The sequence below is a fragment of the Phocoena sinus genome, chromosome 2, assembly GCF_008692025.1.
Source record: "Phocoena sinus isolate mPhoSin1 chromosome 2, mPhoSin1.pri, whole genome shotgun sequence".
In the NCBI taxonomy this organism is placed as follows: Eukaryota; Metazoa; Chordata; class Mammalia; order Artiodactyla; family Phocoenidae; genus Phocoena; species Phocoena sinus.
Window position 1 is genome coordinate 77758377 of NC_045764.1, and position 17660 is coordinate 77776036.

At 36.3% G+C, this 17660-nt stretch overlaps 1 protein-coding gene across 1 annotated transcript in view; it reads right to left on the reverse strand.

Moving 5' to 3' along the window:
• The window catches only part of TCF12 (transcription factor 12), a 393445-nt gene that overhangs the window by 231657 nt on the left and 144128 nt on the right, over nucleotides 1–17660 (reverse strand). Inside the window, 1 exon segment of the mRNA XM_032621190.1 lies at nucleotides 2092–2165. Coding sequence (XP_032477081.1) covers nucleotides 2092–2165 — 74 coding nt within the window.

The window sequence follows — 17660 nt, forward strand, 5'->3', positions numbered from 1 at the left end:
TACTTATGATTATGAAAAACATGGTCAACGTGGTAAAAGATATTTAATAATAAAACTCAGAAAGTTGACAATCTTCCTATAAAGGAGTGCTGAGGACAGCTTCAAAGATAACCATAAATGTCTCTCCCTGATGAGAAGAGTTCAGGGGAGAAATAAATGGTTTGAAATTGTAAATAAAATATAACATCTTGACTAACACAGAATCATGACTAGGATAAAGGAAAAAAGTTACTGGAAGAGTAGATTTCACCAAAAACAAAAAGAAAGGAGGGCAGTAAATCACTGTTCTATCAGATCACTCAGTAGCCAGGCAGGGAAAAAAATGTGTGTGAATAGTGTGTGCGTGCGTGTGCGCGTGCGCGCACGCAAGCATATGGCTGTATGGGATATCTGGAGATTAATCTGGATTTTTATAATAGAAAACTACTATGAAATCAATTTAACTTTTCATTGTACATAACATACACTGAAAAAACAAATTAAGAATAAAAAACTGCATTTCACATTTGACCTATAGATCAAATAGCAAAAAGAAAAGCAAGATTTGCTTTGAAGTCCATCTCTAAAGGTAAACTTAATTTCAGGAACATGAAATATATAAATGTTTGGATGTATTATTATGGTCTCTTCTCCTAAAATCCTATTCAGTACTCAAGTAGAAAAACACTGAAAGCTTGAAAGGGAAGTAAGGTACAAAGGCACCATTTAATGTATATTAAGAAATAACATGTTATCACACAGTAACTCAAGGCTCTGAAAGAAAATAATCCAGTATCAACTAGTATTGTCCTCTAATACATAAAATCCCTACTTCAAAATCGAAACAGGAAACCTATCTTTCCTATTCACAATATTATTCAAAAAATAAAGAAATTTTAAAGGTGGAAGGAAATTTGGATATCAACCAGTTTACCCACAAGATAAAATATCACGTCCAAGATTAAGTAGCAAGTTCAAAGTAGTGTCGATAGTAGATCCTGTGATACCCAGGACAGTGCTGTTTACACTACAACTCAGCTTTCACAGCACTGATTTGAGAGAAGGAAACACTAAAACCCATGTTTAACAGTCTCTCTCTACAGTTTCCTGGATTCCACAGGACTATCCCAGTTCTTCTCCCAAGTATTTAAAATAAATTAAACATATTTACAGCCAAATATAATAGCAAAACCCATATTTTAGTAAGTATTTTCACTCAGCATTTTTCAATGCAAAACAGTGTAACCCATATGGAGACTATGAATTCCAATCACATTATTCAGGTTTTCTTCCACTTAAACCAATTTGCTTCTAGAGTTAAGTGCCCATAAATTTTATGCTTGTCTATTCTCTCTTGGTTAATTCTGAGAGAAATAAATAGTTCATTATTCATTCAAAGTATGACCTTTTGGAAAAGGTAGCTCTTAACCTCATCAATTTACTGCAGAATCTGGGGGCACAGCCTTTAATTTTATTGTCAATTCTTTGGTCTAATTTTCAGTCTCTCAGTCTCATTTTTTTAAGTTTTGGGGAATTTTTTTGTTCTTTTAATTTCTGGAAAAGGCTCTAAACTTTTAACCTTTCATTGTATAGCATGTTAGCTTGGTCCTATTTTCTCTTAACTGCCAACCAAGAAATGTCATCTGTTGTATCTGTTTTGATATGCTTCCAAGAGACAGGGCTATAGAATCCCTGATACAAATCGCTGATGACTACTATAGCAAGAATGTGAAAGGGGAGACTAGAAGCTGGTCCTTTGAGAGCTCTCAAGGCAAATAAACAATACAAGAAGAAAAATGACTATGTTTAGAGATTACTTAGTGAGGCATTCCAAGCTCTTCCAGCTTTAGTAAAGGATATTACAAGTAGTTGAGGTGTAGAAATAACATCAAGAATATTTCTTTCATTGTAGGACATAAAATGAACTCCCATAGTATGACAGTTAAGGGAAAGAATTAAAGCTACCATGAAGGTACTGGGTATTCTAATATATTCCCATAAAATACATTAATCTTCACTTCTCTTAGGAAATAGAACTCACATATGAAAGAACTTACTTATTCTGCCAAATTATCTTTACAATTTTAATCAAGGGTTGATGAGCAAACTTACTCTAGATGAGTCATAAGAGGGGCTTGGTTGACCACTTGTTCCCCAAGATGTTGTACCTCCTCGTTCATCCATACCTAAGGAGAGAAGAAAGTAAACAATATAAATCCAAGAGGATACAATGATGGGTTTTGTTTGGTATAGCAGATAATACAATTCAGTGGGTGGTATCTGCATTTGATTGGAACTGGCTGTGTATCAATCCTTACCTCAGAAACCTGCAGAAATAAGTTACTTGGGAGTATCGTTATCACTGCTCTATACAATGCCCTACATACATTGCCAATGTAGGTCTTTGGAGATTTTTGAACAGAGCATAATCTAGGTCTCTCCACCTGTCTCCACCCACTGCTACTTCTAAGAGTAGATGAATGCCCCACCCCCAACTTTCTAAAGTTTAGTACTGCCTCCATGAATATACGAAGTGAATAAGGGTTAGAAAATGAAGCAAGTCAAACAAGTGCTCGAGTTAATAAAACTGGTTTCTATCAAAGCACTGAGTAGCTGTTCTTAACTGAAGACATCAAACTAAATCAAACTATATCAAACCATATCAAATCAACATTAATTATATCAAAACTAATCAAAATGATGTGACAACTCATCCTAATAAAATCTCCTCTAAAATCTGATTCTAAATGAGGAGGTCTATTCTTAAGAAAATTGCAAAGGAAGACTCAATGTGACAAGGATAAATTACCATTAACAACAAAACAGTTCACTATCCTCCTTAATGTTCCTTCTGAAGCTTTGGCTCTATTATTTTCACCTTCCAATCAATCCCCAGAAAAATCTGAAAGAGTTGGAGATCTCTCAATCCAGCCATTTCTCCCTTTTCTGTTTTGAAGACCAGCCTTTCTCATCCTTGACTCCTAACAGGGTACACTTTCCCAGCCCCTTCTGAGACTCTTTCTATGATGAAATACAAATGGTTGACTTTTTTTGTTTCATTCTTGCATGAGAAAACTCTAGATGTTACAAAAACAACATTCTGTTTAGAACCTCTTTTTCTTCAAAAAAATTCCTTGAAGTCTTCTGTGATTTAGATGAGAAGTGGTCTGTACTAAGTTAAATGCTGCAAATTCTCCAATAACTAGCCACGATTCCCAAGGCTCTTTCATAGGGACCAAATTGCCAACTGAAGGACTAGGTGACAAAAGCAAGGAAAGGAAGTCAGTACCCAAAGTAAAATACACTAATTACTAATTCAGTTAGTAGGACCCTAATTTATTCTTTTTATGAATCTGTACTTCCTATATCAAAAACAGTACACAGAAAAGATGGGTACCTACTATAAACAACACACTAAGCACAATTTCAAATGAATCAGAAGCTTTAAAAACACACAGATTATATGTAAAAACAAAACAAAAACAACAACAACAAAAAGTGTTTTTGTTTTGTTCATTCTTGGAGAATTCTTATTGAAATTCTAGATTTAAGAAAGATTCTACAAGTCTGGGGAGTATCATGTAAAAACACACTTTGTTACTAAATATTTCTCCAGTATCCAGTTACCTGTGATCTATTTTCCAAGCATTTTCTTTGCAATCAACACTGTAGAATAGCAGATAGGATTGCAATGAGACCCAATCCAAGACAAAGACTACTATCAATCTACAAAATCCATTAATATAAAGCTACTTACGAAACTGCAAATAATTTTAGGAAAAGTTTTATTTAAAAAGATCATACTTTCCATTTGTAACTTTTTTCCTAAATGAGTTATATTTTTAAAATATCATATATCCAAAGTAAAATGCAAAAGTAAATTGGCTCCTGAAAGCAGGGTCTCAAATATTTGCACACCCATGTTCATAGCAGCACTATTTACAATAGCCAAAATGTAGAAGTGACTTCAGTGTCCATTGACAAATGAATGGATAAACAAAATGTGGTATATACCTACAGTAGAATATTATTCAGCTTCAAAAAGGAAAGAAATTCTTACACATGCTACAACCTGAGGACATTATGTTAAGTGAAATAAGCTAATCACAAAAGGACAAATAGTATATGGTTCCACTTATATGAGGTACCTAGAGTAGACAAATCCATAAAAAGCAGTGGTGGGCCTGGGGGTGGGGAGTAAACATAACTTTCATTGATTTAGAACATACAGTGCAAACTTATTTTGATGATCCTATTTCTAATGAAAATAATTCATTTTATGACTCTGAATTGCCTTTTATCAAATAATTAATAAATATGGGGTCTATGTGTTATTTTAAATACATATGTAAAAGAAAATAAATGGGTATCTGCTATAGAAAACATCTCAGACAAAATTTTAAGTGATAAATGAAATTCTGTGAAAACACATACTTAATTCTTATCAAGTGATACTAATTACTTCCACAACATCAAAGAAGAGCAAAGATTAATTAAATAAAATTGTAATTAATTAAGCCACCAACTAAAGAGTACTACATACCAATGATACAAGACATGTAGAGGGCTCAAAGGATGCTATAGAGTAACAAGGATCTGGCTAGGGTTTAAAAGAGCTCTACAGCTTTATTGTTAATCTATCTAGACTCTGAGCAGAAGATCGTGGCTGGCACTGACAAAGGCAAGAGTCATCCTTTAGCATCAACGACTCCTTTCTGCTCAACACAATGGCTGTACAAACATAGAATTATGACAGGAGTAATAAACTTTCCAAAGCTTCAGCCACAAGACCAAGGTAACCAGGAAAAAAGAAATTACCCACAGAAAATAAACAATACAGAAATTATACAAATTGATCAAAATCTGAAAAACAATGTATCAACAAGAAAATATACCACAGTTGCAATACAGTAATTAGGAGGAAAACATTTCTATTAAGATATGTCTGAATCACCACTGCCATATATTTTTCTTTCCTTCCGATTTCTAGTCTACATATGCCAATTCAACAATTTTTGAGATGCCAGTGCCTCAACTTACAGATTAAAATGGTAGATGTAACAGAAAGTTTAGGAATAATTAAGTAGCAGAAACACTTTTGAGTCTTGCTTAACTTTCTAATTAATCTATTCTATTTCTCTGCAACAAAATTAAAAGGGTTAACCAATAATTTAACTAATATAGAAATTTAAATTGATACTTCTAAAATCTTTTATATACAGAATCTCTTAAGTACCTGCTTTTCTGAATGGAACCAATTAAAATCCAATATATATTTTGATTCCATGTGCCTCATTTTAAAAGTCTTAATATTTTATTTAACATTTTTCAGTAAAGAACAAACATTAAATTTTAGACCGTATATCTAAAAACACTGGTTTGTGAATTCAATGGAACAATCTGCTTTCTTCTCTTGTGAAACATTTAATAGGAAAAGTAACTGAAAGCAAATCATAAATTACTACACATAAAGGCACTTCCCTAAGAGGCTGGGAGCCTGAAGAAGGAATACAAGGTGTAACCAAGTTTTTGAGATGTCAGAGAGCAAGACTCTCGGAGGAGCAAGTAAACTTAGCCAAGTAAAATATCTAGCATTACTTTCTTTCCTATGAAGGACTCAGGTACTACTTTGCCTGCCTCCTCTCTACTGCCACCATCTTTTTTGACTGAAAGTGCTCTCTTTCTTGAATCAGTATAAAATTATCTCACAGCTTCTATCCTTCTACTTCTTTCATTCTCCTAGCACAAAATCCTAGAGACTTCTCTAGGTTTTTAGCCATTAGCAAAAATTGGAAACATTTTTTTGGGGTACTGACTTTTCTATACCCTATACACCTGTTCCACACCACCCCCCCGCCAATCTGGGCCCCCAGGGGCTCAAAAAACAGTACAGGGTTTGTGTACATGAAGCATTATTCAAGCTTTGGTTAGGCTCAGACAAGACCTACCTGGAGGTAAAAGGGGTGAATGAGGAGTAAAGCTGCTTACCAGCTCCTCTCCCACCTGCTACCACCAGACCTATCACCAAAGACTCTGTCACCCTAGACTACGAGGGTGAAGGGAGAAACACGTCTGGAACTGGAAAATATTTCAGGTACTGGTGGGGAGTCTAGAGAGCAGAGAAGTAATGAAAGGGAAAGCAGGGTGGGGGATACACAAAATCAAGAGAAGAGTAGTTAGGATATCCCTGCAGCAAAGCTATAAGAAAAACAAGTCAGGGCTTCCCTGGTAGTGCAGTGGTTGAGAATCCTCCTGCCAATGCAGGGGACACAGGTTCGAGCCCTGGTCCAGTAAGATCCCACATGCTGCGGAGCAACTAAGCCCGTGCGCCACAACTACTGAGCCTGCACACTAGAGACCGCGAGCCACAACTACTAAGCCCGCGAGCCACAGCTACTGAAGCCCGTACGCCTACAGCCCGCACACTGCAACAAGAGAAGCCACTACAATGAGAAGCCTGTGCACCGCAATGAAGAGCAGCCCCCACTCGCCGCAACTAGAGAAAACCTGTGCACAGCAACGAAGACCCAATACAGCCAAAAATAAATTTAAAAAAAAAAAAGCTTTTCAGAAAAGCAAGTCAATACAGCCACATTGCTTTGTATTATGCCTGAGAGTTATTCCTTGTGGAAAAGGGACATACATAAAGTTGGGAGGAACAGCACAGTGGATTGTATACCTCTCTTACTCTCTGTCTCTTTCTCTCTTTCATGCACATACACACAGCTTTTGGTAGCAGTGAAATCAGGTTTTTACTCTAGCAAATAAAATACTTCAAAAATATCAAATCCCAACACTGTTATAAATAAGGAAAAGATAATATACTTTGCAGGACTGCCATCTGCTATAGGATGATTCAATAGATGATTTGATAAAAGAAATCTGATTGGAGATAGCTATGTCAGATAACCAAAGCTATGGATGTGTCTCTTCAGTAGTTTCTTCACTCAATTTTATTCGTGGGCTAATGATATTCCTTTAGATCAGACTCAAAGGCTGCAATCAATTGTAAAACAATATACACCTAAAAACCCACCACCACCATTTTTTATTATATTTCTCAAATTTTAGATACTTATGAAATAAATCTACCAATGTGTTTTTCCAGAAATTCACTGTGAAACAGAATCAATTAGAATATAAAAGCAAATCCTTTGTTTTTATGCTACACATTAACGAAAAACAAAACAGAAAAGTTATGGAAATGTTGAAATTGTACGGAAATATAAGACCTGCTGCTTCATATGAAGTACATAACATAGGTTACAGAATTATTTATTTATTTTTTGCGGTACATGAGCCTCTCACTGTTGTGGCCTCTCCCATTGTGGAGCACAGGCTCCGGACGTGCAGGCTCAGCGGCCATGGCTCATGGGCCCAGCCGCTCCACGGCATGTGGGATCTTCCCAGACCAGGGCACGAACCCGCGTCCCCTGCATCAGCAGGCGGACTCTCAACCACTGCGCCACCAGGGAAGCCCGAATTTTTTTTTTTTTTTTTGTGGTACGTGGGCCTCTCACTGTTGTGGCCTCTCCCGTTGCAGAGCACAGGCTCCGGACGTACAGGCTCAGTGGCCATGGCTCACGGGCCTAGCCGCTCCACGGCATGTGGGATCTTCCCGGACCGGGGCATGAACCCATGTCCCCTGCATCGGCAGGCGGACTCTCAACCACTGCGCCACCAGGGAAGCCCCGGAATTTTTTTTTTTTTTTACTAAAAAATTTGAGATTCTGAAAAAAAATAAAAATAAAAAAATTTTAAAAATAAAAAATAATTTGAGATTCTGTAAAGTGAACTGTCAAATTAAAAAGTTTAACTCTTTTTAAAGTATGTAAGAAAATAAGACCAGTAAAAAGATTTAAAGGAATCACCTTTTTAGGTCATCTTTAAAATTAATCACAATTTCTATTTGGAATTGATGAGAACTAAGATTTTAAAAGTAGGGATATTCCAGTGCCAAAGTACACTAGAATAAGATAATTAAACATGACTAATTTCAAGAAAATGACTAATTTTGAAATTAACTTCCAAACAGTGATTTCGCTATGCTATTTTTATTAGCCACATCACTCTATATAAATGTCCTGTAAATATACAATTAAACAGGACATTCTAGTGATTTAATCAATGAAGTAAGAGTAGACGGTCAAAAGGAAATGGCAGGTCTATCTGTTTAGGAAAAATAAAAAACTGCCTAATGTCCAGGGATTGAAACTAAGTTCTCAAAGGGCAAGCAGGTATTTTGTACCACCTTGAGAACTATCTTTGTAGTGACCTGGTATATTGAGGATTTGCTCTGATTGTCTGAAGAGACATTCTAATAACCCTGTCAAAGCTCCTGAGCCATCTCCAAGCCTCACCTAAACTATCTGGCTGTCAAATTTCTGGAAACAAGAAAAGGCCCTCCCAGGGCACCTAAAAGCAACTGTCATACTCCTCTGGAATCTAAACAACAAAGCCCTGCACCTAAACAACAATGCCAGATGTTTTCTTCCACAGAGGCACTAAAGAAGTCCATTCTAAAAAAGGCTGGATGCCTCTTCTCCAACTCTGGGTAAGTCTCAGCAAAAAATGTCCCTATTCAGTCTCTCAGTGATACAACCCCATTAGATTTACTTTATAAACATTTTCAAAATCTGACTATGACTCACTATTTTTATTTTATTTTATTTTATATTTATTTATTTACTTGGCTGCACTGGGTCATTTGTTGCGGCACATGGGATCTTCATTGTGGCATGCGGTATACCCTGACCAGGGATGGAACCCAAGCTCCCTGTGTTGGGAGGAAGGAGTCTTAACTGCTGGACCACCTGGGAAGTGCCTGACTCACTATTTTTAACATGATCATTTTAGTCTGAGCACCTCTGTATTATGGCAATAGCCTCCTAAAGAGTCTCCCTGCTTCTTGACCCTGTGACAGTGTGTATACTCTACACAGGAACTAGAATGACCTTTTCAAAACAACTCAAATCCTGTCAATCCTATGCTCAAAATCTACCCATCTCATTCAGTATTAAATCCACTGGTCTACAGTGTTTCATGGGTTCCACCTCCCACCTCTCTGACTTCATCTCCTACTATTCATTCTCCTAGATCACTCTTTTTCAACTACATGGACCCCTGTTTTTGCTCAAACACACTGAGCATGCTTCCTCCTTAGGGCCTTGCCACTTGTTCTTCCCTCTTCATAAAATGCTTCCTTCCAGATATCTGAATGGTTTGTTCCCCTAATTTCCTTCAGGTCTCTCTATTCAAATATCATATTATGGGGGGATGTTTACAATCTGTTTTTCCCCCCCAGTAGATTGAAAACTCCAGGAAAACAAGAGTGTCGTCTGTTTTGTTCAATATTTTATGTTTGGTGCCTGGAACAATGCCTGACACACAGTAGGCACTAATAAATATTTGTGGAAGAAATAAATGTATAAAGTGGAAATAATACATTCAGTTTAATATAAGTGGGGCTGAAACTGGTTCCCTATTTGTTAGCTTACCATTCTTCTTTAGAAATAATTGAAACCAATATTCTAAATAAATGAATAGTAGTTTAAAAATTCCAATGAGAAGCAGTTAGACTATAAATGACTCTATGAACTAGACAAGTAACTACCCCCAAAGAGAAAACATTATTTAAAAAGTGTTAGAGAAACCTAAATCCTCACTAGGCTTAGTGGCTAAACCACACACAGACGTTCCATATCACAGCTTTGAAATAACATCATTACATGTCCTAAGAAAAATCACTTTGCATTCACTATAGTACAGCCTAATGTACACTGCTATAAAAGGAACTCTAAATAAAAAATGTTCCAGAAGTTTCATGTAATCAGCATGATGTTGGGATATTTACAAATGTGGTTAGAAATGCAATAATCTCTTAAATTTGTTCTTTTTTTTTTTTTGTGGTACGCGGGTCTCTCACTGTTGTGGCCTCTCCCGTTGCGGAGCACAGGCTCCGGACGCGCAGGCTCAGTGGCCATGGCTCATGGGCCCAGCCGCTCCGCGGCATGTGGGATCATCCCGGACCGGGGCACGAACCCGTGTCCCCTGCATCGGCAGGCGGACTCCCAACCACTGTGCCACCAGGGAAGCCCTAATCTCCTAAATTTGGTAACACATCTTTCATATTCCCTTAACCACTCAGTTACCCATTGTATTAATTTCTACCTTGCCAATATTTTGAGTAACTATCCCTTGCTCTGATTCAGGTCCTCTGTATTGCTTATTCTTCTATTATGTTCCATGCCAATCCACAGTTAACACTGCCAGCACAATTATCTTGCCATAAATACAAGTTGGATCACATCCATTCACTTTTCAAATATGATCCTCTGCTGCCTCAGGAATAACACTCACACTCCTGAGGTGGCATTCTTCAAGGTGGCCTCAATCTACTTTTTTCAGCTTCAATACTGAATACTATATTTCTCAGAAAACTCAATGCTTGGGATTCCCTGATGGCACAGTGGTTAACAACCTGCTTGCCAGTGCAGGGGACACGGGTTCGAGCCCTGGTCCAGGAAGATCCCACATGCTGCGGAGCAACTAAGCCAGTGTGCCACAACTACTGAGCCGGCGCTCTAGAGTCTGTGAGCCACAACTACTGAGCCTCTGTACCACAATTACTGAAGCCCACGCATCTAGAGCCTGTGCTCCACAACAAGAAAGCCCGCGCACAGCAACAAAGACCCAATGCAACCAAAAATAAATAAATTAAAAAAAAGAAAACTCAATGCTCCAGCCTCATAAAGACATTAGTTACTCCCCAAACATGCCAAGCCTTGTCACACATTCATATTCTACTCCTATTGCTTCCTAGTCCTAGAATATCCTCCCTTATCTTTTCCCCCACCTACTGAGTTTCTAATTTTGAATCAGCCTAAGATCGAATGTCCTCTCTTCTGAGAAGTGTTCTCCATCAACTAAGTCAATATTAATCACACTTCTTCAGAAAGTAATTTGCACTTACTTTGTCTTCAACATTGACATTTACTTTTCACGTATACCCTACCAATAAAACTTTATAACAGGGAACATACCTTGTTCATCTCTATGTACTTCTGGTACTTCACAGAAGTGTGGTATTTTGCATTCAAATGTCTAAGTGGCTAAGGCACATATAAAATTAGGGCATTCACATGACAGTCCGTCATAAGAATTCAGTTAACTAGAGATGGGTTAAAAAAAAGAAATTCAAAGTAGAAGAGGGATGTCTAGCAATCTAAGTAGATCTCCAAGAATTAGTAAAATAATAATAATTATTATTATTTTAAAAGTATTATTTTTAAAAAGTATTATTTTTAAAAGCAGATTGCAAATATGCTGGAGGCAATCTCAAAACTGAACTAGTGAGTTCAGCTTCCAACATGATGTACTATGCTCCTACAGACAGCTACTATAAATTCTGGAGAAAAAATATAAATATAAAACAAACTACATAAAGACTCCACCTTAAGAGTAAACCTAAAGGGTCTACCAGGAGAATGAACAAAACCAGGCTGATTTTGGATGGGAATATAAACTTGGAAGAAGAGACCAGAATGAGTTTCTCCTTTTAACAGCTTTAGGGATCAGCACAAGTGAGTTTCCCATTTTAAAGCTTCATCCCGCAGGCAAGCAGCAGCCACAGCATGCAAGAACTAAAATTCCAATAGAAAACTTACTATCTTTCTGGATAGAAGAAAAACAGGAAAGAGCAGGACACCCATAATCACCAGAAAGTAAGGACAGAATCCCCAAAAGGAGAGAGGCAGAAAAGATGAGTTCCAAATTTTGGGCACATCTCTGCTCAAGTCTTTGGATGAACCCTGACGTACACATTCACAGGGCAGTTTGCAGTTGAGGCTGAAAGAAATCAAATTGAGATTTGAGCAGCTGCTAACCTCAGGCAAGATAGAGTTTTCACTCTGAGTGTGATCCAATTAATGGCTCACTAAAACACAGAAATCAAAACTCTTTGGAGGAACATAAAAAAGAAACCAAAATTTCCACAAATAACATTCATAATATCTATAACACAAGCCAAAACTCCTTGACAATGAAATGTGACCCAATCTCAAAGAAAAAGATAATCAAAAGAGGCCAACTTCAAGATGACACAGCTACTGAGATCTTCAGACAAGGGCATTAAACCAGGTACCTTACTATACCCAATCAAGTAAAGGACATATGCTTGTAATGAATGAAAAGACTGGAAATCTCACAGAGAAAAAGAAAACGCACACACATACACACAAAAAACAAATGGAAGTTTTAAAAATTAAAATATCTGAAGTCTAAAAAATAATTATTGGATGGGTTTAAGAAAGGAATGGAGATGACAGTAAAGAGTGAATGATTTTGATGACAGATCAACAGAAATAATTCAATTTGACAAAAAATTAAAAGAAAATAAACTGGGTCTTAGAGACCTAAAGGAAGATATTAAAAAGTCTAACATAGAGAGAGTCTAATAAGAGATGAGTGAGTCTAATAAATCTAATAAGAGAATAAAGAGACTAGGGTAGAAAAAATTTTTGAAGAAATAATGGCCAGAAAATTCATAAATGTGGTTAAAAGACACAAATTTACCATTTAAGGACACTCTGTAAACCCAAAAGGATAAATATTAAGAAAATAGGATACCATAGTCAAATTTCTGACAACCAAAAATACAGAGAAAACCTTGAATGTGGACAGAAAAAGGACACATTACATACAGAAGAACAACAATTCAAATACTGCAGACTTGTCTTTAGAAACTATGAATGTCACCAGATGTGGAAACACATCTTTAAAGTACTGAGGCATGGGGATCTCAGCCAGAATAAAAATATCCTTCAAGAATGGAGATGAAATACATTTTCAAATAAAATAAAATTAAGAATTTGTTACCAGCAAAACTTCAGTACAAAATACTAAAAGAAGTTCTTCAAGCTGAAGGATATGTTATCAGAGAGAAACCTGAATCTTGAGGAAGGAAAAAAGAACGAGAAATAGTAAATATAAGAAACTTTTTTTTTCCTTTTAACTTCTTTAAAAGTTATTTATATAAAAATTGTAACATTCTCTCACAGGAGTTACAATGTATTTAGCTGTAATACATATGACAAATATAGCATAAAAGAAGGCAGGGGTGGGGATAAATAGACCTATAAGGTTACAAGATTTCTACATTTTATGTGAAACGGTAGAACATTAACTCTAAATTGACTGGGAGAAGTTAATGACATATATAACCTGAGAGAAACTACCAAAGCGGAAAAAAATGCAGAGGCATCACTAAAAAGCCAACCAATAAATTAAAATGGAGTCCTAAGAAATAGCCAAATCCAAAAGAAAGAAATACATTTGAACAAAATACGGAAAGAAAAAACAGAAAACAAATGAATTAGTACACCTTAATCTAACCATACAATAAAACATTCCATTTTTGTCTGAGGAGGAAGACAAACAGAAGCATCAACAGATACTACTCATTTCAATGAGAACACACCTCATTGCTCTGTGAGCTCACAAAGTTCATGCTGTTGCTCTTCTTCAGCAAGACAATTATATTTCGGTTTGGTGCGGGAAAAGAAAGATGAAAATATTACATTGCCCTTGCACATTAAACAAAAAACATACAGTACCACACCACTGTGAAAACTGCATACAGAAGTTTTTAGGTTGTTTATTTTTATAGTACCCATCAGGATCATAAGCCAGTACCAATAAAGCAGCTTCTGCATAAGTACATTTTGGTGGATTTTTGCTGATTACCTAACACAATTTGCTATTTAAAAACAGCTGTGTGAGCAATTACTATTCTTAATTCCACAAACAGTTCTATTCATTTCCTGTAATAAGGCCTGCGTACTCCCTGCGTTCAAGTCTTAGACCATTAATTCCTGTAATGGCAACACACTCTGCCTCTCTCAAAGGAACTCTGTAAAAATTTTTCCATATTTTCCATATTTCCTCATATTTTAAAATCCCATCCTCATATACTCTTCAAACTCCCACTCACTTATTTCTAAATTCACAAAACAAAAATTTACATTGACTACCTTCACTCCTTTCAATTTATGCACTTACTCATTAATGAATCTCTTGCTAGTATCTAGCCTCTTCCTAGACCACACCAGCAAAACCCAATGCCAGTCACAAAGAAGGCTCTCAGTAAACATTTGTTTATATGATAAAACTGAACTCTTTCATGTCATCAAAGGTTATTCTAATCATAAAGCATAAAGGCCCCTTCTTGGTCTTAATTTCTTAGATCTCTATTGAAGAGGTCTACAAATTTCTCCTATAAACAGCCGAACAGTAAATATTGTATGTCTGTGGGTCATACCCTCTCTTTACCAACTGTTCAACTCTACTACTGTAGCACAAAAGGAGTCAAAGGCGATATGTAAACAAATAAAGAGTAACTGTATTCCAATAAAACTTTATTTATAAAAACAAGTGATGAACCATGGACCATATTTTGCCTACCCCTGCTCTATGGCATCCAATACTGTTAACCACCTTGCCTCCCTGGGATTTGCTGACATTAACCTTTGGGCCCCTATTTCTATATATTAACACTTCCCCTTCTAGTGAAAAACTAAAAGTACCTGCTCTTCATTCCAAGAACTTCTCAATTTATGCTCTACCCCTTCAACTGCTCACTCAGTTTTATGATTTTGACTATCCCATCTGAATGATCAATTTCCAAATGCACATTCCCAGCTTTAAGCTCAGTTCTGTATTTTGCATCTTGAATCATCAAATCCTGCTGGAAGCTTTCATTCAGCTCTCCTGCCATCATCTTAAACCCATATCTGAAACTAGACTTTTCACATACCCTTCACTTCTTCCTCATATGCCTTTGGACCCTAATTATTAATATTTCTAATACTACAGGTAGTACTATAATAGTTCAGGTCAAACTGGCATCATCTTTGATTTTCTCTTCTCTTCTCCCTCCACTATCCCTATACTGAGTATTCTTTATGAATGTCTCCTGAAGCAGCTTTTCCATTCTACTACCACCTTTTTATTCTGAGCTTTCATGATATCCTACTTAGACTCTTTTGCTAGAGTCTCTCTGAATCTCCCTAAAACACTATTTCAAAATATTTAACCTAATAATAGCCTGCCATTGTAGTCTTCCTAAAACAAATCTTCAAAACATATTACCCCCAGATTTAAAAAGTAAACACTTCCAGTGCCCCACCACCAACAGAATTAATCCCAAATTCTTCAACCTGAAACTGAATATTTACTCCTCTGTTCCACAAACGTTTACCATCAATTGTGCTAGGTTTTGTCCCTCCTATGTTTAAAGCCTTTGAAAACCCAGTTACAATTGCCTCACTGCTTCCAACCCTAATAGCCAAAAACGCTAATTTCCTATTATGGCATACACAGTGTCATGCTCTAGGCACTGTTGATAGAAACATGCACAAGACACAGAAACCCTGCCCCTCAAGGAGCTGTCATTCAGTGTTTTGCATTCAAACTCTCAACTGTAACCATGAGGCACATTCATTGTACACAGCACTATTCATGAACACTTACTGCTCTTATTATTCCTCTTGGCACTTCTATCTCCTCTACACTTAATTCTTACTGATTTTATGCTTACTTTAAATTCCACCTCTGCTATAAAACATGACCAACCTCCTTAATCCTTACTAGGTCCTCTCTTTAATATTTATACTTATAAATCTACGTCGCACAGCACAGAAGTTATATTGTTGTTAAGAGAACACCATCCAACATGGGGTCTCAAATTAATTTAAGACCAAAGACCACATTCAGCCCTCATTCTGTTTCACCTACAGTGCTAAATACATAGGAGACACTCAATGAAAAAGTTTTTGTATACAAAATGACACTGCTAATTAATATATGGACAGGTTTTCTAGTAGCAGCTACAGCTTTTACTTACCTACTTACATTCACTTTCCCCAGTCCCACGATGAACAGTATGAGTTTGCAAAAGAGCATTCATAAGGGATACAACTGATGACCAAAGCACAGAACAAAGGTAACCACATCAAGAAGACACTCAAATGAAACACCTGACATTAGCTCAGAGCTCTAATGGAATGAACTAAAACTCTCTTGTTCATACTCACAGGTATTTATTACAGTAACATGTAAGCAAAAATTACTGCCATGTAAAGATTTCTAAATTTTATACTCTCATAATTAGTGTCTAGCCCTTAAAAAATTGAATTTAAGTAATTTAAAAACATCTACAACTTATGAAGGTGAATAATTACATCAAAACACTCCCCCACCATCCAACTTTTAGAGCTATTAAACTAGTTGAAAAAGTTGAACATTGCCTATGTAAATAAAGCATACCACTCTCTTCTTAAATTGAAGTATTGCTGACTTACAATATTGTGTTAGTCTCAGGTGTACAGCAAAGTGATTCAGTTATACATATGCTTTTTCTCAGATTCTTTTCCATATAATATCTTCTTTATCCATCTGCAATAAAATTATTCTGCAGTCTGTGGGTTGCCTACCCAGGGGTATGGGACTTAATTATATCATGAGTCCACTCCCCTACCCATTTCATTGTTGTCCCTTCTTCATGTCTTTAGTTGTAGAAGATCTTTTCTGGTAGGTTCTGTTCCTTTTCACTGATGGTTGTTCTGCAGATATTTGTGAATTTTGGTGTATTTGTGAGAGGAGGTAAGCTCAGTGTCTTTCTACTCCGCCATCTTGGCCCTGCTACCCATATCACTCTTGAAATCTCAGAGTATTTTTAGTTTAAAAGTAAAGGACTGGTTATCAAAATTATTTACCAGAAACTTAAAATTTACATTAAAAATCATCTCTATTATATAACAGAATATAATCTGGACAGAAAAATAAGATCTGCACCCCAAATCTTACATATTGCCTGTGGACATGGAAAATGATACACTTTGCAAAACTGGCAGCTTCTTAAAAGATAAAAACACATATATCCTTTAACACAACAATACTATTCCTAGGTATTTGTGCAAGGTAAAGTGAGAAAAAAGTACACCCACAAGGAGTCTTTTACATGAATATTAAGAATAGTATTCATAAGAGCTAAAACTGGAAATAATCCAGGTACCCATCAATAAAGAAGATGAATAAAGGAACTGTGGTTTATTCATTCAATGCAATACTGCTCAACAATACAAAAAAAAACAGACTAGTGGTGCATGCAACGACATGCACAAAATTTTGAAAACATTATGCTTAATAAAAGATACCAGATACCAAAGATTGATTTCATTTATATGTTGACCTACAACAGAAAAAACAAAATCATAGTCAAAAATAAAGACTGTGGATGCTTCTCAGGTAGAGTTGACAAGGAAGGAGTAAAAGGGATATAAATGGGGTGAGGAAAATGTTTTATAAAACAACAAAATGTTCCTAAGTTTATTCAACTGAAAATAACAATTATAAACTGTGGACCAAACTTTTAAAAACAACTGTTTAAAGACAAGGAAGAATAAACAAAAGGAGGCAAAAACTGAAAAGGATCTGATCAGTGAAAAAATATAACCAGACTCACTAGGTAAGATCCAAATCTTTATGATTTGTCTGATGAGGGCATTTCCCAGGCAGCATGGCATGTGGTGGCTAGATAAGCAGAAAGTCACTATTTTCTTTGCTTAAGGAAGGAGCCAAAACATAGAATTTGGGAATGCCAGTGTGGCTGGAAATTAAGGAGG